This window comes from Corvus brachyrhynchos, unplaced genomic scaffold (genome assembly GCF_000691975.1).
Source record: "Corvus brachyrhynchos isolate BGI_N302 unplaced genomic scaffold, ASM69197v1 scaffold783, whole genome shotgun sequence".
Classification (NCBI taxonomy): Eukaryota; Metazoa; Chordata; class Aves; order Passeriformes; family Corvidae; genus Corvus; species Corvus brachyrhynchos.
Genome location: NW_008236979.1, coordinates 159,373 through 181,336, shown reverse-complemented (window position 1 = coordinate 181,336; position 21,964 = coordinate 159,373). Strand labels below are relative to the sequence as shown.

The 21,964-nt window shown below is 41.3% G+C and overlaps 1 protein-coding gene across 3 annotated transcripts in view; it reads left to right on the top strand.

The window, feature by feature from the left end:
* Positions 1-21,964, top strand: part of ABLIM1 (actin binding LIM protein 1) — a 132,600-nt gene that overhangs the window by 51,955 nt on the left and 58,681 nt on the right. For all 3 annotated transcript variants that reach the window (XM_017728610.1, XM_017728609.1, XM_017728608.1), the window contains exons 5-6: positions 4,891-5,017; positions 6,153-6,246. In XM_017728610.1, the coding sequence (XP_017584099.1) occupies positions 4,891-5,017; positions 6,153-6,246 (221 nt within the window). The remainder of the gene's footprint in view (positions 1-4,890; positions 5,018-6,152; positions 6,247-21,964) is intronic.

Sequence of the window (21,964 nt, the reverse complement as noted above, 5' to 3'; positions counted from 1 at the left end):
TCAAAGCTATACTGCACTTCCCATGGGAAATTTATTTCCCTCCATTGTATGCGCCCAGCCTCTTATTGTTAGATTTTGGGAGCACAAGGCTGCCTGTGTGGGTTTGTTTTGCCTTCAGCAAAAGGGCAATAGCGAATTTGTTCTGACAAACATTTCCCATCCTTGCAGTGGCAAAGAGAAGGGGGTTGGCAGCAAATTTCTTGAGTTACATGCTCAGATTTAAATCCTGCATGTAAAATTCCCAATATTGTATGTCCTTCTCTGACTTCCAGAACTTATCACGGTCTCAATGACCAAGTGGTTATGCTTTAAACTTTGAAAACATTTGTCATGCTGTGAACATAGTGAGTTTGTATTTTTAGCTTTGTCAGAAATATCCTGAAGATCTGGAAAAGCCTGCATGATATCATCAAACCTTTCAATTTTAAAGCAAGGCTTTAGAAGGCGTTGCCTGATCTGTGGTTAAAGGGTGACTGAGAAAAACCTCTGGTCTCTCCACCTCTATGAGAAATTGTAATTGCACAGCCTTCAAATTGCCACAGAAGAATTACTGGGATATAAGTTCTTTTTCAAGGTGACTAAGAGCTATTTATACTTACAGATTTCTTGACCTTGACTCCAGTGATAATATTTGCCTCTTTCATCACTTCCAAATCACTTGCTCTTTAGGTCCAGCTATGTTTGACAATGTATTTCTTTGTAATTCCAATGAAAACTTGTTGTTTCTTTTAAGTATTAAAATAATAACAAAAATTCCCCCCAGTTCTGCCCTGCTTTTCCTGTTTCAGAGCAGAAGCCTACTGGTGCTGTCTTTGTAAAACTCACATATCAATATTTTATGAGGAGGGGAAATAGTTACAAAAGGAGTGTAATAAGAGTACAAAATACCTGTGACTTGTGGGGGTTGTGGCAGCTTCAGACTTTATCTATTAGACATGTGCTTCTGATGGCCATCAGGATTGAAATGAACTCTTTGGTGACTTAATTATTAATCATTAAATCAGGCTGCTATTAGCTTTGTTCACAGAGCTAACCCTGCATGGAGCAGAGTTGGTGTAATCATTCACATGACTTTGCATAACCCTGTTTATTAGGACAAAAGCACATAGAGATGGTTTCTCTTTCATAAATCATATGGGATGAGCAGAGAATGTGGGATAAAGGTATATTTGCTATTAAATTTTCAAAGCAATCCAAATGGGAGTGGGTAAAAGTCGTACTCTGTGTGCTGAGGGTTAATCCAGCTGTATCAGCCCTGAGCTCACCTGTGCACTATTGGCTGAGAGCAGGGGAGGGAGGCAAAGGCAGAAAATCAGCTGCTTAATTTAGACAGTGACAAATGGCTTGCTGTGCAGGATGCTTCACTCCTGGATGTCTGGGGTGATGCAGATGCTAAAAAGGGAAAGACATTTTCTGGTATCTTTACAAGCAAGGTGTCATGGGTGGCAGCTCAGCCTGACCTGCATCTTTTAGTGGGGCTGCTAAAAGTGGTTGGAGGTCTAAATCATATATTGTATTATAGTGCCATGCTCTGTCCCCCCCCTTTTCCCATGCTTTTGGGCTGGCTGACTCCACATCATAGTCCTTTTGTCCAGGCATTTTCTTTTGTACCCAGACATGTCAAATACGACATATTTGTAAGTGCGTAGGGGAGCTGTACTGCTCACTCTGCATTTTAACCAGCACACTGCACTGTCCGCCTCCTCCTCTTTGTTATCTTGGCACTGCTGAATGTGTGATGTGCAAGGAATGGGACTAAGAAAGAATCCAGGTTATATGGCAGAAAGAAAATTCAAGAAAGCTCAATTTCAAGGGCTGCAGTCTGCTAGACCCAGGTATGAAGCCAGAGAGAACCATGGTGAGAATCATTGTACACAAATTTGGAAAGGATTTTCAGATTTTTCAGTCTGCTCTGGCATATGGTTGTGGACTGCAACTCTTACATCCCAGCCCTTTTATTTGCAGCATGTGCTGGTTATAGGTTAGACAGATACAGATTGTGCTTAATGTGATACTGAGATCCTGCCTGTATACACTGATGACATTCAGCCAAAGGCTTAAATGTGCCTGATGCAGGCCTGAGATCATAATGGCTTTTATTTGTAGAATTTGGATGAACAAATGGTCTTTTCTTAGCCCAGCCCAGCCCTATTCACTTTCTATTTTAGGAGATAATGATAATTGCTAGCTTTTCATGTATATACCCAACAGTTTTTCCAGAATTAAAATCAGGTTTATTTAAAAGCCATCTCAGCCTAACACAACAGTACTGGGCTATTAGTTTCCTTTGATTCTAAACATTCCATGTGTCTGTTGTATTAGCAGAATGGAAATGATGTTAATTTCCTTTTGCAAAACACTTCAAGGAGCCCAGGAAGAGTGTAGATGTCATTGGTGCTATGGAATAATAAAAGGGTGTTGCCAGCCCCTTGTATTAAACATGAGCGCAATAGTAAGTCTGGTGCTCAGACTTACTGTGACTTTGGCTTACAAAGAAGCTGTTAAACAGTCAGAGGTACTTCATGGATCCCTATTCCCCCGCGTATCTGGTTTTGGCATCACTAAAGATAAAGATGCTGGGCTAGGTAGACCTTTTGTGTAAAGCAGTTTCTCTATTCCCACTGCCTTGGAAATTAAGTGTTTTAAAAATCTCTTTATTGATTCCATTTCCGAGAAACTTCAGCTTCACAGAAGTTTCCCAGATAAAAATGAAAAAAACATGGAAAATATAGCAGGGAATGTATCACAGTGTGACTGGCCCCAGGTCAGGGTTGTGGAAGCTGGCACACTAGGAAGAAGCAGGAGTGCTAGGGAGCTGGGAAATCTGGGAAATGGGCTGTTTTAATGCGCTGTTTTAAAACTGCTGCTCAGCACACACTGGGACTGGGGGGAGGATCTCATTCGTTCTCACAAAGTCACGTTGCATGGCTTCAGATTTAGCTTTAAGACGGCTGGAAGGGACCTCAAGAGATGATGTAGTATCCTCCCCAAACCAAAGGCAAGATCAGCATGCCAAAGCCACCCTGACACGTGTCTGTCCCTTCTTCAGCCCTGTGCTGAAAATTCCAGAGCCTCCCTTGGTGACCTGTTCCAGCCTTTGCTGTCATCACAGACTGGCATGGAGCCTTCAGCTGTCATGGCAGAGCAGAGGGATACATTACATGGTGTCACTCCTTGTCATTTCATGATTTCAGCTTGTAACATATGTCCTCTAGAGAAAGTCCTGGTATGAGGACATCTCAGGGCTGCTTTTCAAGTCCAAGTTGTGTCAACTGTCTGTGACTTGCATTTTGTCACAAGATAACCATGGTGCTTAGTCCCCCTCCCCTCCTTTTTTAAGGGATTTGAGAAGAAGAAGAATACTGATAGAAAGAGGGACATACAAATGGTGGATTCCTGGATAGTAGGAATGTGCAGCACATACTTGGGGTTCTTTTGGCCCATTATCCAACAAACAAAAGTCATGCCCTTTAGTCAATAGGACTGACTCTGCTCTCATTATCAGTTGTGATAATAAACTTGCACTTGCCCTTTTGCAAGGCATGGTGTTGCCTGGCTTAAACCCATGAGGAGATGAAGGTTTTTGGGCTGTACCTGTTCAGTCAGCTTGAGTGTTGGAGCCAGGCTCATCTTTTCCCCGCTGCCTGGGCTTTAACAGCTTGGATTGCTCAGTTCTGTTTGTCTCTATTTGTTGTTATCTGTTGATGTTTCAGGCATTCACCAAAGGAACACCAAGTCTGGGGATAATAAAATCTGGAAAATCCTTTGTTCGAGGCTGTCTCCTCTGTGGCTTCCCTGTGTGCCTCAGCTGATGGGCATTCCTTTTCCACTTCACTGGGCTTCTAGGCCCTCCCCTCCCTCAGTGCTTCTGTCCCCTGAGGCTGGGCACAGAAGCACAACCCTTGCAGTTCAGTGTTGTCTGCCACATCAGTCTCTTCAGATCTTACCATGTGCTGGATTGCCCCTTAACGGGAAATCTTTTTGAGTATTTTATGTTTGAAGGGAGAGGACTGGAAGCTTGGGGCTGAGCTAGAGATTTCTGATGTAACATGAGATATTGTGGCACCCCCTGGGACAGAGTGCTCCTGGCTTCTGGTTTCCATTCTGCCATCAGAGTCCTCCAGGACTGGGGTGAGAAGTGAGTGTTGACGACCAGGGAGGTACCAAAATTCCTGAGCGAGAGTCCCTTTGCCGATTAGAGACCAGGAGAACTTCAGTTTCCCACACCTGCAGGTGGGAGACAATATGCGGTCGCTGCAGCCTTCACCGCAGTCCCAGGGCTGTCCCTGGAGAAAGGTCTCGGCAGTCACAGGGCTGTCACCGCTGCTCTGGGCTGTCCCTGGAGAAAGGTCTCGGCAGTCACAGGGCTGTCACGGCTGCGCCGGGCTGTCCCTGGAGAAAGGTCTGTGCCCTGCTGCTCTGGGCTGTGCCACTCGCGGGGCTCTGCTGCCGCCCAACGGGGACGTGCAGCGCCCTTGCTGCTGCTCGCTCGCCTCGCTCAGCTCCGTGAAGCGCTCAGGGTCTTGCTGAAAGCAAAACGAGGAACGCCGATTGCTTTGGAAGACAGGAGCTTTCTACAGTGAGGGTTTTTTGTAGCTTGTTCCTAACAAAATCTGAAGTTTTTACAGAGTTTGCCAGGCGGTCTTTGAATCATAAGCAGCATGAAAACCAGGAGAAATACTTTCCCTCTTCTGCTGAGTATGTCTGTAATGCCAAAGATTGAGTCTTTGTAGAGGACCCAGGAAGGCTTTAAGGAAGGGAAGATGCATCTTTGCACTGCTGTGTAGTTCATCCCTTTGGCTACCAAGTGTTGTGATGGGGGGCAGTTAATGAAGGGTAATGAACCAAGTAGCTAACAACAAATGCATCTGTTTGTTTGCTTGTTTGCAGATTGTGCTGGCTGTGGAAGAGACATAAAAAATGGACAAGCATTGCTGGCCCTGGATAAGCAGTGGCACCTGGGGTGCTTTAAGTGCAAGGCCTGTGGGAAGGTCCTAACCGGGGAATACATCAGCAAGTGAGTATTCTCTTCTGAATACTGTTCTCTGCTTCTCTTCTGAACTCCTGGCACAGTTTTAGCTGCTAGCAGAGAAGAGCTTGCAGCAAAATTCACATCTAGAAGTCCTGTTTTGACCACCTTTTCATATACACCAAGATCTTTGTTCCCAGTGAGAGCTGAGCTGGGAAAGTGAACTGCAAAGTGTAACTGAAAGGTGATGTTTAATACTGAAAGGAGTATAAGTCTGTGTTCCCACAGAGGATTAGGTGGATTGTTGCATATGTTTTCTGTAGTAGCCGAATAAAGCATTGTGTCATTTTGCTTTCCACATGTGATTTTGAGAAAAAAAAGTAGGAATTCATTTATTTCTTACCTTTGCTAGAAAACAGAATAAACATGATGATGTGATTGACCTGACACTGTATTTCTCATCTCCATATAAGAAACTAATGAAGAGGGTTTTGAGTGGAAGAAAGTGTAGAGAAAGGGAATAGGGAAATTATAAAAGAGAGAGAATGAAGATACAATCTCTTTTTCCCCCTTCAAGCATATAGCAAAAAGAAAAATTAGGGAAACAATGCATGTTTTGTAAACCTGCCATTTGGGTATGTATAATATTTATAAGAAGTAGCATCTGTAATTTCTCAAGAAAAAATCCAGTGCCTGAGAAAGACTCCTAGGCTGACTAGTGTTTCCACTTTTACTGTATGTTCCTTGTTCATACCAAAAAAATACATTATCTTACACTTAAAAGTAACTGCTTATAGTCTTGCAGACTATATAAGGTTTTTTTTTCTGAAGTGAGCAAAAACTGTCTGCCTGTGATAGACTGTGATCTCCTCTCCTCCCCAGAGACAGTGACACTGATTCCCTGGAACTGCACCACCTGTAGGTGTAGAGAGTCTGCTCTAAAGAAGGAGGTTTAGTGGTTTGTACTGGATGCCTTGTCTTGATGGGAATTTAAGGAATAATTCTAAGAGGCATTAGTGAGAATATGATTTTTGTTTCTACAAAGTGTTTCCCTTGAACTCTCCCCATTTACCTCTGTCTGTGTGTAGTTCCAAACTGAAGACAAAGGAAGAGAGTAACTCATGCTGTAACCTGTTTAATAAGAAGTGGTTTGTAATTTGTGAATTTGTTAATTGTTTTTCAGAGATGGTGCTCCTTACTGTGAAAAGGACTACCAAGTTCTTTTTGGAGTCAAGTGTGAAGCATGTCACCAGTTCATTACTGGGAAAGTCCTAGAGGTAGGTGTTGTGTAAACTAGAGTTTATGAAAAATTGAGCCATGTCCCATTATGTCCTCATGTAACTGTTAGAACAAAGCTGCTGATTTTCAGAATTATTTTCAGTGTTTTAGTTTTGCAGTCATCAGGAAAAGTATCTGATATAGAATTAATTGGACTAGTTTCTATGGATCTGTGGTTTCTATTTTTCTCTTTCTGTGGTGATCTGCAAAGTCTATTGCACTGCTTATTCTGTGTCAGATTTAATATATTTACAGAAGTAATTTGAGTACTGGAATCACCTTTGACAACCATAAGTTTGTCAGAACTTGCCACGTGAGATTTACACGTGATCTGAATGATGCTGAGGAGGTGAGAGGGAGAAATGTGCTGGAGAAGTAAATTATATGTTCAGAAGTGAGAAGGCAGAAACCATCTGAATAATCTCCTTTGCTGACTCTTACCTGGAGTCCTCAACATTCTCATTGAAACCAGTCAAATCTTTTTAGAGATGTCAGTACCAACCTCCATCTCTCATGGCTCTGGTAAGTCCCCTTTGAGCTGGAATCCTTGAACTGTGCATGGATTCCTCTGTGTCATTATTGAATTGTTTAAGGGGCAAAAATGCAGAGGACTTTCCTTGTTACTGAGATATGAGAAGCAAAACCGTTATCTCTTGTCCCTGTAGGAAACTCTGTTCAGTGGAAAGAACCTAAGCTGTGAGCTCAGGTCAGCAGCTGGACTGTATGTTTTTCAGTGAATAACTGAAAATAAACCTGAAAGTGTCACAGAAAATAAAAGCAGCTGGAAGTTGCTAGTGAAAGTGTGTTACAGCTTTCCTTCTTTTTGTCCCATCTACTACAAATGTAAGACTGTGTCAGCCCTCCTGTGAGAAGGTTTGGGTTTGCCATGAAGTGGTATTGTGGTTTTAGTTGTGGAGGTTTCTCTGGTCCAGCATTCAGAATATTAACCAGTCACCATAAGAGACTCAGAGCTCGTGTGGACACCTGGTGCATTTGTCACTGCATGCACTGGAAGGATGTACAGTTCTTTCATTAGCCAGACTCATAGCCTGCCTCCTTTGAAATGTGTATCTAATTCCTTTGGAGACCTGCACAGATAATTACTGCGAGCAGCCTGAGTTTTCCCTTGAGTAGGAAGGCTGTGTCTCTTCTTGCTTCTTCTGGTCTGCCACCATCTGCTTATCTGTTCCTCTCCACTGATGAGTTTTGCAATTTAGCATTATGTATTGGAGACACCTTAGTTGCCATGCTGTACAGGAAGCACTTAGGAGAGAAATAATTGGATTTGTGAGATTGGGTAACATAAAATAATTCTAAAATTATTTCAGGTGTACATGACAGTTGGCTCTAACCTATAAGCAATGCAACCTATTCAGATGAAAATGACAGAAGAGAGGGTTATTAGAGTCTGTGGAGAGCTGGGAAGAAATAAACTATTTCTATCTGGAGCATTTTGTGTAGTAGCTGTGAATATGGCAAGGTTGCACTCATGTTACACTTCCTAGCATCAGTGAGGAAGAAACCTAGCTGTTCAAGGGGTCATGAGCTGTGTCCTATCAGAACTGGATAAACTGAGACTAAGGAAAGATTGGTTCAATTGACCTGGAACTTGCCTGTCCATCATCATTTAAGCTAAAGTTCATGTTATCAGAGATGTATCCTGGGCAGAACCTTGGTGCTCATTCTGGCCCCAAGGTGAGTTTCTCACTTCACAGTTCTTATTCTTCTATGGCTGTTTATTATCAGAAGATGAGACAACACTTGCTGCAGAAAGGAAGCATGTCCAAACTCTTGCAATGATCTCCCTCTTCTAGAGTCAAAATCAGATAAAAAAGATCGTTTTTTCTCTTTGACCTGGCCCCTGCAGCATCAGACTTTGCTGATGAATTAGAAACAGAGCTTTTGAATGATCTTGTCAGTAATGGAAACATTAAGCATGCTAAGTTCTGGTTGAGACTAGAAATTTTGCTTGAATATTTGTGGCTCTCACTGGTTATCAGAGACACAACCCAAAGTACTGCAGCAGAGGGCAGCAGTGGTTCTCAGTACATAAGTGACACCAAACTCCTCGAAGGCCTGTAGAAGTTGTGTTGCTCTGACTGCTGTCTGTAAGGTGTAGGCTGGCCAAATTATTAGAAATTTTCACCAAAAAAATTAGCATTGTGTAGCCAGGGAGGCCATTCAGACATTGGCTTAACTGAATTGCAGTGTATTAGCAGCTTGGATAGCCCATGGTTGAAGTTCTCCGGGTGTCTGGGAATGCAGATGCAGGAGAGACATTCCAACACTCTGTGTCTTTTACGTGGTGCTGGAAAAGTTTGGAAGATACAGGTGAGCAGCTACTGTTCAACAATCAGAGCAGTTTATCAGAACTGTGGGCTTGTTTTGTGGCTGTCACTGTCAGAGCTGCACGGTTCCAAAGGGAGAGTACTGATGCCTCTAAATATGACTCAAGGAACTAATAAGTTGAAAGCTAGTATGAGAAAATCATGTGTCAGCACGTGTGTCCCCTCTGGGCAGGAGAGGTTGTCTGAAGGATGGGGTCAGAGCATGACATAAATCCTCTGGTAATAACGGAGACAAGAGATCGGAAGCAGCCACAGGGCCACAGGAGATAATTCACAGAACAGGATGCCACAGTTCAGAGAGGGCTGCAGACCTGTTTGAGGCAGGACGATGAACAATCTCCTTATCCTGTACTGGGAATCACCCACAACCTTTCAGTTCACCTGAAGTTTTAATTTAGATGAAGCTTGAGATTCTCACAGGAGGATTACTGTCTTCCCTCTTCATTTTCTTTGGCAATATTTCTTTGGAAAATGTGGGTATTTTTGATGATTTATATCATGTAGGTTGTCTCTTGTCCTGCTGTTTCCCCCTTGGGAAGGAAACCACATTCCTGGTGTGAAGTAGCACACTTACAGGAATTGTTTAGGTAGAGGTTATAACTGCCCAGCCCAAATTATACCTACTAACATGCAGAGGGAAAAAACCCCAAAACACTTTGTATTTTGCCTTTGTTAATAAAAACGATTGTAGCAAATGCCCTGTAGTAAATATACTGATCAGTACATTCCATTTTATTTGTCATTAAAGTAATTCATTATGTCAGAAGCAGAGTATACTACTATCTCATCATCTTCATCCAAAGAAATTATTAGAAGAGATTGAAGGGAATTTTATGGTACATTGTGTACAAACACTTCCCTCTAATGGATCAGAAGTGATTAGCAGCAGTCCATTTTGGTGCTATTTTTTTTTCTGCTTCTTCTTATTACATCTAGGGCAGACTGTAGAAAAACTGAAGGGAGACAAAAGCATGAAACTTATGTTTGGGTTCACAGAGGCTGGTGCTGTCTATTTTACCAGTAAAAGCCTATTTTACTTATTTATTTTTATTTAAAGAGAGATTGAGATTCTTTGCAACATTCCAGACTTGCAGCTCCTGCTTATGTTGTCCCCCAGTATGGCTTTAGCACCTCTGAGAAAGTCAGATTTTTCAGTCTCCTACAATCAACAGCCAGCAAGAGAGACAGCCAGTCCTAAAGTGGACCTGAGAGTCTTCATCTCAGAAACAGCCATGCTGTGGCCCTGGTAGCACCCTCAACAAAACCTGTCAGAAATGCCAAGGTTTGGGTTCAAACCTTGAGATCCAAGGACAGACTTCCTCCAGTCAGTAGAGGTGACCCCTTTGCTCAATTAAGAAATGCACTAATAGAAAGACGGGACTTATTTTGCTAATATCCACAAATCATGGAAGAATGCTCTTTTTTTCTAGGCCATAGATCTAAGAACTTTCAGTAGCCATGGAAATATTCAAGAAAAATCCCATGTGCATTTAAGTCAGCTCAGATATTTCTGATGTATTATTTGGCACATTGCTCTCTGTGACAGATACTCACAGATGATAGATGAGTGCATGCCAACACAATAAATGTGGTAAATGTCCAATATGAAATAGATATTGCAGCTTTCCTGAGCATACTGGATACTTTAATGCTTGAGTGTTTCGGGAAATGTTGTCAAGGCAACAGAGATCACTGTCTTCCTTGGGCTTCTCCAGCAGAAAGGAATCTTTAGTTATGAAAAATTATTCATTTCCCATTAACTCTGGTAAAAAACGTTTTTAGCAGGCAATAACAGCATAGTGAGAGTGAGGACTTCTACACAGACTTTCCACTAAGCAATGGTTTTCATAGCTTCAGGGCTTGCCTATTGAAACATGCCCTTCTGGTCCTAAAACTCCAAATTTCTGTGCAGACATGTGCAACTTCACAAATGTAAGTAAACTTCAGCATATATTTAGCCATTTGAAAGATGTCGACCTAAATGATTTTTGTCTAATGTGTTTTTCATATACAGTATAACTGCTGCTCCAGGGCTTAATTCAAAATATGTTAAATCATTGAGAAGCTTCCAGCTGACTTCAGAGAATGGTGGATCATGCCTGTACCCATGTATTTCATCTTTGCTTATCTAAAATGTGTTACAATACTCCTAAGCAGTATCCTTTTAGATCGGCACAAAAAAGACATGAGGGCAGAAACGGGTGAATATTTTGCATGAAATCATATGAAAAGCCTGAGAATAAGATCCAGGTCTTAAAATTTTCACCCTTTTTTGGCTGTAACTGATTGAACAGGATTTGATCTCATGATCTAGAGATGTGTATACCTGTTCTCAAGTGCCTTAACCATCTTGCTACTCCACGCATTTATTTTTATAATGCTATTTGCTTAATATTAATTGGCAAAACAAACAAACAAAAAAGCCATTGTGTGATTTCTCCTGGCTGTGCATAGCTCTAGTTCATGTTTGAGGGGCTGCTGCCTGCCCTGGGTTTGTTTCCTGTGCGCTGTTGAATCTTGCACCCCACCTTGTAAGCAGTGGCACAGTGCCATTTTCACAGATGGACCTGAAAAGGGAAATGCCAGGCCACCAGAAGGTTCCCTTGATTTCAGATTGCAAGGTCAGGTCAAGTTCTAGATATGTTTGTGATGTTGTAATTTATGCTGAGCTTCCCCTGATTTTAAAGAGGAGTATTAATTCAAGATGTGGTACTTAACCTAGATGAAGTTTAGTACTTGTAAATACTGTTACTTTAATTGCCAGAATTTTAAGATTCTCATCTGTGCTGTAACTAATTCTGAAAGATGTCAACTCTGAGACACCTTGACTTCTGAAGATAGAAGGAAATAGCAATAATTATGAGAGGGAAACAGCAAACAAACAGTGAAAGCTGCTACATTTGTCTAAGAAAATTGTATCCATATTTAAGAGGCAAGGCATGTAACCCAGAAAAGCCTTTAAGTTTCTTCAGATGTTTTCAGAGCTAGATTTAGAAACCTGTGCTGTGAGGGGTTCATAGAAGTTTCTGCTGATTCTTTAGATGTGAATGGTTCTGTTCTAAATAATAAATAAACAAATAAATATCATGACAGAACAACCTTGCTGGTTCCCATACAAACTGTAAGTGAATTATTTGAACAATGCCTGTCAATGTTGTTCATGTGTTGCCTTATGCAAACACTCACCCATGTGAGCAGCTTTGCTCATGTGAGTATTAGCATTCAGATGCTTCAATTGATTGACTTTCAGAGAAACTCAGCAGCCTGCATGTTTAACTAATCTATTTTAAGGAGACTTAGGCTCATAGCTTATGTGAAAACATCACCCTTCTCTGCAAAGGCCCATGCAGTACAGAGTTTAGTTAGGTACTGCAGTACCGTTATGCATCTGGTCCTGTGTTCTTAAAACACTTTCTAGACTGAGGAGCCATGTAGAGAATCTCTTAACCTGAGATTTATTTCAATTCTGTTCAGAAATGTTAAATGAAAGAGTAGCATATATTCTTCTACCTAATGAGGTATTTAGGAAGACTGTTTTCATAGGAATTATTCAGGAAGTATCACAAAATATGTAATTTACTGGATTTTAATGATGCAGCCTGTACTGATAATATAGGTTGATGTGAAGTAAAATTTCAAACACTTTTATAAATGAAGCAATTAATGAACCGAACAGAGACTGATGATAGGATGGATCCAAACAGGTTTGGTGCTATGTTGAAGTTGTGGTAAAATAATATCCCTGAAGAATGCACTACCATTCAGTTTTCATAGCACTAAGTATCCACTGCTTTATATGTCTTACAGGCTTGGGAGAGACTTTGCTCTCAACCAGTATCTCCCAGTCACTGCTGTGATCTTACACACCCCACAATAATCCAGAGGAAAAGGCCACAGAGCATGTGAGAAGCAGCAGTGGAGTTCAGTGCATGCTTTGATACTCCTGTGATTTGCTTTGTTTTTGTTTAATTTTACTGCCTTTAGAATAAAGGAGAAAACATGACCATGTTTCTTGAACGTCCCAGGTAGATGATAACAAAAGCAGAAGCACATGCTGTGGTTGGTTGTCAGACAGGTACATACAGAAGAGCACAGGACCTTTTTGATTATGGAAGATACCTGGGAGAGATCAAATAGGCTCGGAGCACAGAGCCCATTGAAGACTCATCCAGTGTTCCTAGGGTGTGACTGAAGCATGATCTTGCTCCAAAATGTGCAAACAGGATAACGGGATACAGGTGCCGGTGTGAGAAGTGGCTGCAGCACTTTGGCTGCATCAGTCTGAATTGGGCTAGAATACCATCTCGGTGAAACTGTTTCTAACAAAACTAGACTAGCACCCAGGAGGCTGTATAAATTCTTCAGAAGCTGGAGAAGTAATATTTAATAACTTCCAGAGGAGGAGAGTGCCGAGTTCATACTCAGCAGACGCCTCTCCCCACGGGAAAAATGTTCTGAATTGTGTCGACATCAAATAGTGACACACAAACGTGATGAGAATGGTCCTGCCCCTGCCTGGGCCGGTGCTCTTCCCCTTTTCCTTTCCCAGAATGGGATGGCCGGGTTGCTGCCCGAGTGGGTTTAATGTGCAGGGAGGGTTATTTGCTGGTTTTGGTGGGTGTGTGCAGGAGAGGGCTGAGGGAGGAGGAGGAGGAGTGGGGCTCCGGGCTGGCTGTGCAGCTCCAGGCACAGCCGGGCGGGTTCGGAGAGAACAGAACCAGCGGCACAGCGCTGCTGCTCCTGCCTGAGCCTCAGCGGAGCTGAGGAGGAAATGGACTTGGACTGAAAAATCCCTATCAGAAGGTAAACCCCTTCCTGTGAAAGCAGAGCTGAACTGGAAAGGGTCATGGCTTTCCTGGAGGAGGGAGAGGGGGGTGCAGCTTTGTGAAGTGACTGAATAGCTTGCCAGTGGGATCATAATAGGGTACTTGTACTTTTGTTCCTGTGCACCAGAAGGAGGTTTTTTTTAAAGGCTGTGTGTAATTCTGTGGTTTAGATAAAGAGAGTGCAGCTACACATGTTTTTAAACTGCCAGGAAGAGAGGAGAATGGCACAGAGCTTGGGCTGTTTCTGATTGCGACTGATTGCTGCTGTATGGAGGAACAATACAATTCTCTATCTTAAATAATTCTTGATAGAGTTTCTTGGTTCTTTTGATCACTTTGGAGATTTGTACAGAGAAATATGGTTAGCATCTGTTTCCAGTTTCCCTGCCTTTTTGCTGAGAAATGTGTTTTATCAGTTAACATGGAATGCTAATTTTTTTTCTTAATGTGAGGTTTTTTGGATAAACGCAGGGAAACAAAAAGTTTAACAATAACTCAGGATATGGGTAAATGGTTCAGACAGGTTGCCTATGTAGCTGAGTAGCACCATAGATTTAATTTAATTTAGACTACATTTCCCTGATGAAAAATACCCTGCTGTAATTGCTGAGAACACCACACCAGAGACAAGATCAAAAATCTAGAATAAATATACCTGCAGAAAAAGAACATAAAATGCTTGGTTTAAAGATCTTTCTAACAGGATTTTAGTGATTTCCCCCCTTCAAAAGACAGAATTTGGCAGGAGGGGTATCTGTAGTTGGGTAAGAGTTGATATATAAAGATGACAAAAGAGTATCTGAAGTTGACAGAGCCCTAACAGAAGTTCAGTTGCTATGGCAGCATAATCACAAGGCATTAACTTCTCAGCAGTGGTTTGGAAACCATCCTTCAGTCAATTTGAACATCAATAGGAAGGGGAGGAATGTTAAGAGGATGTAAAGATGGTGAATAATACGAGCAGGTTGCAACAAGTAATTTGAAAAAATAACCAATTAAATCTTCCTTATTGCCACAAAGGGATTTGTGAAATCTCTCAGGTGCTTATAAAATTATGGCTTATCTCTATAAATTGCTTTTGTGAGTACAATCTTGCTGATTAGGATCTATATTTCCTAGCAAAACATCTTCAGTGTTTATCTTTTTAATTTAGTTAAATATTCTCTAGTGTGCTTCTTGAACTAAATATTACCAAAAAAACTTCAGCAGACAGGTCAAAATTATTTAAAATGACATTTCAGTAGAGGCATTTGTATTAGCACAAAGTTTCTTGCCACCACCAACAGCCTTTGTGACAAATAGCCATTGCATTTATTCCAGTAGGATGGAACAGACAAAATAAGTAGCTTTTTCATGTCTTAGAGGTGCACAGAACACATAGCAGCTTTTAGCAGAAGAGTAATTTAGCTAGATTAATGTATTATTAGTGTTAGTTAATTGGATTAAGAATTCAGTTTCTTGGTTGTAGGGCAGAACACATCTTGTTCTCTTGGAGCAGACTCCTTTAGGGAAAACATAATTCTCTAGTTTTATTTTGTAGCCCCCATTGCTTCTTCTGTCCATCTCTCAAACCTTTGCATTGTTCTGGTGCTACCTGCCACAATCACCCACAAGAGAGAGATGAAACCAATCATGATCCGTGCACCAAAATGCTTAGACTGAACCCAGGAGTTCCTCCAGTGTTGCAGCCCCACTGGCAGGTGGGATGTGGTGACAGGGGAATGTGGCTGTGCACTCTGCAGCAATATGAAATTATTTCAGGCAGTTACTTTTTGCTTCTCCTGGACAGAGATCACACTGAAAAATGGATTAAATGGTAAAATATTTTTTTGCAGGAATCTGATGTTTCATTTTTAAGTCTTCCTATCAGTGAAGACTTTATGACCGACTTCTGGAAGACATGGGTAGAACTTATACCTATCTCCCATAAAAAATAATTGTTGAGAAGAATGCAGCAATAACGTGTTTGAAACTTGAGAAGTGGAGAAGAGCCTGTTGGGACAAGTCTGTAGCTGTCACCTGCTTGCAACAGGCTCCATCCGGGTATTGTGCTCAGCACTCAACTTTGTGAGGACTCAGCCACCTCTCTCTTTTGTCTGCTTTGTCAGGGTGTTTTCCTGAGGGGGGAAAAAAAGTTAAGAAAAACAAATACTAGCCCAAAAGACATGTTTGGAATCTCTAGGGACTTTGAATTCCACAGAATTAACACCTGTCTTTATTGAGCAGGTGGTTTTACAGATGAAGAAATATGATCATGTGAGTATTTTATGGGTATTAAATGTTTGAAATGACCACCTGAAGTACAAGATGGGTAGATTTTAATTACATGCTCATGCTACATTAGAAGATCATACAGGTCTCGTAGCTCTTTGGATAGATATCTGGGATGTGTGACATCTATTACAAGTCTTTTTCTTTTTAAGAGGGGAAAATAGCACACAGTAAGAGATGCATCTTTTCATCACTAGAAATGCAGATACTCTGGCATTTAAACTGTCTGTGAAACTAGTTTGGGATTTTTTGTGGTTTGCAGAGGTCAAGGAAATACTGTTGTAAATCATTTAAGCATAAGTTAAAATGTTAAGCAATTGACTTTTACATGTAGGATTTGGAGAGAGAGATCTGTTATGCATAGAGATGGATTTGCTGTTGCTTAGCGTTCTGTAAAGCCGTTGCATCTTGGCTGGGTAATGTTTTTTCCTAGCAGTGAGGAGAGTAAAGAGTGAGGCAGTAAGAAACTTTTAGCAGATTTATCTCACCATCACCCTTGAGCTACTGGCGTTGAGGCAAAATCACGGAGATGCTGTAGTCAGTTGAAGATCAAATGGCAGCAAATGTTGTTAGATATCCTTTTCTGCTTTATGTCCACCAGCTCTTTCCTGCTCATCACTACATTAGTATGTGGGAATAGTTTCTCTGTGGTAACGAGAAATCTTGATTTTTATATGGAGCTGAAGTAAACAAGACAGGGAGTAAAATCCCTGTGTCTTGGCTCCAACATGCATACTCTGATTGGATATTCATGCCAGCAAGGATTCAAAAACGAACTTGCATAGTTTTGCCACTGTAATTGGAAATCATGTATATCAGCAGTTAGAAGACTGACAAATAGAAAAAAAAAAAAAGGACTTCTGCCAAAAAGCAAAGGCTCTGCTTCTAGCAGAGTACATGTTGATGGTCTGACATCTATTCAAAGTTGTTCTTTTTGAAAAAGAGACAACAATTTCTTTACACTAACTATCCGCTGGTTACCCTGATGTCCTTTCTTATTTCCATTTTAAGTTTAGTGTAACATAAACACTTTGGCTGGAATCACAAAACAAGGATTCCTTAGAAATGTCTGGATGTAGTCAAATACAGGCTCATAACTGATATGGATGACTGTGGAGTGACTGGGAAGAAAAGTATTTGAAGCAAATTTGTCCTTTCCCTAGGTTGTCGTCTGTTGTTTGTTGTGACCTCTTGCTTTAAGAGATTTCCAAAGGTAGTAGGTAGCATTGCAGTTACTCAAGGATAAAACCCATTCTTTAGACTTTTTGAAGCATTATCAGATCAGACTGGTTTCAATAGGATCATTTTCCTACACGAGCAGGCTCTAGTCACTAATAGAAAAAAGTATTCCCTGGACAATTCCCACGTTTCCCTATCAGGACAATCCATGAGTCTCCATGGTACAAACTGGCATAAATTGAGTGTTGCATGTCTACTTTGTTTCTTACACGCTACTTTTGTTTTATGTTCTCTGGTTATTTTCTATGGATGTACTGAGTCTGACCTCATGCATAGTTGCCTTCTCCCCTCCTTTGGCCCTTGCAACTCTTGTTTCTCTGTTGTTTTTGGGACACTCCCTCTGAAATGAATGCAGATACCAGAATGGAGCCCAGGCTTTGCTAAATCACATGCCAAAGCTTGCATGGCTCCTGGATCAGCCTTCTGACAGACAACAGGAAAGGCTTTTCTGTGTGAGATGAACAAGAAAATTGGCTACAGTTACTTAGATCTAGTGCCGGGCTACACGGAGGTCCAGCAGTGCTGGGACTCTGAGGATTTGAGTTCTCTGCTTGGCTGTGCTGCAAGCATTAATTTTGGTCCAGGGTGAGTTGCTTAAACTCCCAAGCTCTCACTTGTTTCATCAGCTGGAAAGTGGTTTGCACTTGCCCACTGAACAGTTTAACATGAGTTTTATCTTGAGCTGTTCTCCCAGCCTTCCCCATAGCACCAAGCCCTGTCACAGTGCTGGGCTCTCTGGGTCAATAGAAATTTTGGGGCCGATGCAGCTCACCCAACCCCAGAATTTCTGCTGGTCTTGCACTTGTACTGTCTCAGTGAACCACAGGTCAGATCAACCAAAGCTGCCTTCTAGCTGCAAGGCCCCTGCTGTACCAGGAATTTTGCTGCTTAGCCAAGACAGGTCTCAGTAAACTGATTTAACTCTGTTGGAAATTTTTCCAGTATAACCCGTGCTCCCTAGGAGCTGCCTGATGCATTTGTGAAATCTTCTTTCTTTGTCATGTCCATTGGAATGGTTTTTAAGGTCAGAAGAACTGCTAAAGTCATTTTGCTTGACCTTCTCTTTTCAAAATCAGAGCTTTTCCCTAGAAACCAAATGAAAGCTTATCCTTTGGGAAATTACCCAGTCATGAAAACTGCAGAATGATTGCAAGGCCAAACGTTTTCCCTCATGCTGCTTAAATTACCTTTGCTTTTTAGAAACTTCACCTTGTTTTGAGGTTAAATTTGTCTAATTCCAGCTTTTTGATGTCACAGAGTTTTCAATGGGATTGAAAAGCTTCTGCTCTTTCCTGCTATTACCTCCTTTCTCGGCTTTAATCACCTGTCATTGTGATCTAGTCCCCTCTGAAGCCTTTATCTAAGTAATGATTTGACTCTGAGTCCTTCAGGATCACAGCTAAAAGCTCACCTTGTGTTGATGTTCTTCACTGAGTTCCCTTCTGCAAATCCACCTGTATGCACACACCAGGGTTATAAATTTTTTTCTCCTTTTCCTTTACATTCTTTGTATACATTAAATGATCAGAAGAGCCAGCCCTTTCAGGTCCTCTGTGACAACCTTTTCTGGGAGATTTTGATGATGTTCCCCAACTGCCTCTGTCAATTGCTCTTGCCCAGAACATGGCTCTCAGTCTCACAGGCCCTTGCCTTCTCGATTTGCAGGCATTTTACATCAGTCTGTTAGAACACACTTGGTTGGTTTAGATGGCTTAAACAAGCATTGCCTATGAGTCACCAGCACATTCACCAGGGAAGGTTTTATATTCTTGTCTTGGCCAGCGGTACCTCATGCTGTGGGTTGCAGGAAGTAATCTCTGAGGTATCTGGCTCAGCAGAGCCTCCCCTGCTATCAGGGCCATCTGTCTGAGCAATGCCTAGATACAGTTTTCTTAAGCCTCTTTGAGTTCAAATTATTCAGGTCTTGAATAACTTGTAAATCTTGGTTCATGAAAAACACTATTAAAAAAAATCTAGCTCAATAAACAGTATCAAACAAGAAATTGGCATCATCAAATACAGACCCTAAAGATACACATCCTGAATACTCCTGCCTTTTCTATGTCATCTTTCATCATTTTTCATCTACAGCTCGCAAGGGAGCTTTGCCTGATCTGCTTTTGGTTTTTTTATATCATGCTCTAATAAAGATTTTTATTGTCTTTAAACATACTGTTTCTAGTTATTTCTTTGGTAAATTTATCTTTCTTATTAGTTGTGTTTATTTATAATGTAATGACTTAGTCACTGCCTTTTTTTTTTCTCTTTAGTTAATATTATCTCAGTTCTTATGATTGGGACATGCAGCAGAATGTCTTAAAGATTGTTGAGTTTTCCTTTTATGGTTGCTTTAAGATCTAGGAATATGTATGTTCCTTCCAAAAGCCACATGCATGTATAATTATATATCCGTATCTAACACTGCTTGCTATTTTTGTTTGTCCATGCATGCAAACAAATCATGATTGGAGGTAACTGCTAATTCTTGAAAATGATGAAAAGCTTTTTATATTAGGATGAGGTCCAGTACTTATTACCTGCTGTCAGGTGCAAAACTTTCTGATTTACAAAATAATTCTACTGCGGTTTTTTTAAGATACAAAGAAGGTTTGTTACTGGCTTTTCTAGCTAAACTTCAGCAGGTTGGAGTCAGCTGTATTTCTACTGTCTGAGGAAGTTATTTCCAGTTCAAGTTACTTCCCATTGTTTCAGAGCTATTGTTGCAGCATTGCAAATACAGCTGCAGTGGATGTGACCTGCTAATGCACAAACATCAGCTCTGTTACTCGAGGTCCAGCCAGAGGAAGAGGTCGAGGGACCAGCAGTCACTTCATGTGAAGAGCTAAAAGGAGAAACAGGGTCATGTCTCACTCCTGAACTCCCATATTCCTGATAACTCAGTGGTTCTGTCATCCCCTAATGAAGGAAAACACGAGGATGACTTGGAAAGTGGGAGATTCCCGGTGTTGCGGAAGATCGGCTCTTGTGTGTATCCGGTACAAAATCCATTCCCAGGGCTCCCTGCTGTCCCTTCTCTTGTGCCATGGAACTGGCACTCGGCACTGAACCAAGCCAAGGGCTTTGCTCTGCTCTCAGCAGGCTGGAAGCTGGGGCTGGAATGGCTTTCCCACCATGCTGCAGACATGGGTCACTCAGTACAGCTCAGCACACCTACACTGCACTCTTGCAGTCAGCACAGGCTTTTCTCTGGCTGCTGGAGTCAAAATTGCAGTTATTCCAGCATTAGGCTGTTTGAAAAGGCCCTTGGCACTGTGGTGGAGTTACTGTAAAGTAGCTTTCCTGGTTAATTCTAATTGCAAACTAATCCAGAAATATGAATGTGGCTGTAAGCAGATCCCTCAGTTTCTGAAGTATCTTTTCATGTCAAAAATCGTGCTGGACAAAATGTATACAACATAAAGGAATATTTAGTTATCTAACGCTTTCTGAAGCTTATAGATTACAGAAGATATAGGAAGCCCACACCTATACTTGTAAACTGGACCTGTTCCAGCATTGTTGAGAAACAGAGAAGGGATTTGTGTCAGATACTTGCTTCTGAGGAGTTCAAAATTTAAAAAAATCTTTGCAATAAATGGGGTTTAAAAGAAAATTAAATGGCGGGTGCTGGATTTTACCTTCATATGCACCTAAAATAAGGATAATGAAGGCAGTGAATCACAGATTCATATTACAATTAGATAGAAATGTAACTTAATAAAGTATAGTACATATATTTCTGCTGGATTGCTTCTGATTAACTGCATATTCGGTTAGTGGGATTAGATTTCTCTGTACATAAATCTGACATAAGATCCTAACAGAGGTGATGCTGAAATCCTGGCACTAGGCAATAAACCTGTGTTTGCAGTTGCTTTGCTCCTTTTTACTGCCCACAAGATCCTAGAGAGCCACTTTGGCTCCTGTGGGTACTTTTCTTAGTTGAGTGGAATTCCCTTTTTTGTACTGACCTCCTTCTGTTAACTGTGTAGGTAACACAAATTCTCAGCTTTGATCCTGTGTGTAGCAATAGGTGGATTTGCCCCTTAAAGACAGAATGAACAGCTCCATAAAGACCATAATTGATAGTTAAACATCTCACCTGTGTGTGCACCTTGCTCAACTTTGGGTGTTGCAGGAAAGTGAGAACTCAAAGCAGAGCTGACAGGGCAATCACAAGTGACTCCTAGGATCTTACTAAAGCAAGTCCAGTTAGTGTTCAGCTGCCACGAGGGCTGTTTCTTCATGCCAGCAGAGCAGTTGTACAGCTGGGGATTTAGACTGAATGATTACTCACATCTCTGCTATAAGGAAAAACTGTATTCCATGCAGTGAATAACTGCACTGCTGTCAGCAGCAGCTGATGGCTATAACAATATTGTGTGTCGATAGAATTAACATTAATAAGTTACAAAGTTTTTTACAGTCCATCTATTAAGGAATACACTGGCATGACATTGTCAGTCACTGTTGTAATGCCGAGAAGTATTTTTGTATAAAATCAGACACTGGGCATGAATTAACAGTGCAAGTGTTCATAACAGCAGAGCAGCTGGGGTTTTGTCTCACCCAAGGCAGCACAGCAATCAGTGGAAGACTCTGAGGGTCTCCCATGTCTCTTCCATGCATATTGTCATTCAGATTTACAGTCACAGCCTCACGCTCCATTTCCCACTTTTCCCCAGTCCTGTGTATTGCAGCTCCATCAGCTTGGGAACTGCCAGTGTGAGCTCTGCTTCCTGCTGCTCCATCCTCTCGCAGGTTGAACAGAGGCAGAAGCTGTGCTGAGAGCTGTTTCTATTGAGATGTTGTGACAGTAGTGTAAAAAACAGCTTTAGAGGGTCCAAATTTTAAAGATGTGTATTAAACAAGAATTAATTAAAAAAAAAATTATTACACTTTCCTTCCATCGGTAGTAATAAAGAAACTTATCATAGATTCTGAAATCCTTTGGAAGCAAAGAAACTGCACTTTTTTTTTTTTTTTTTTTCTGAGCCCAGATATTTGTAGTGACTTTGTTAAAAACAAAGAGC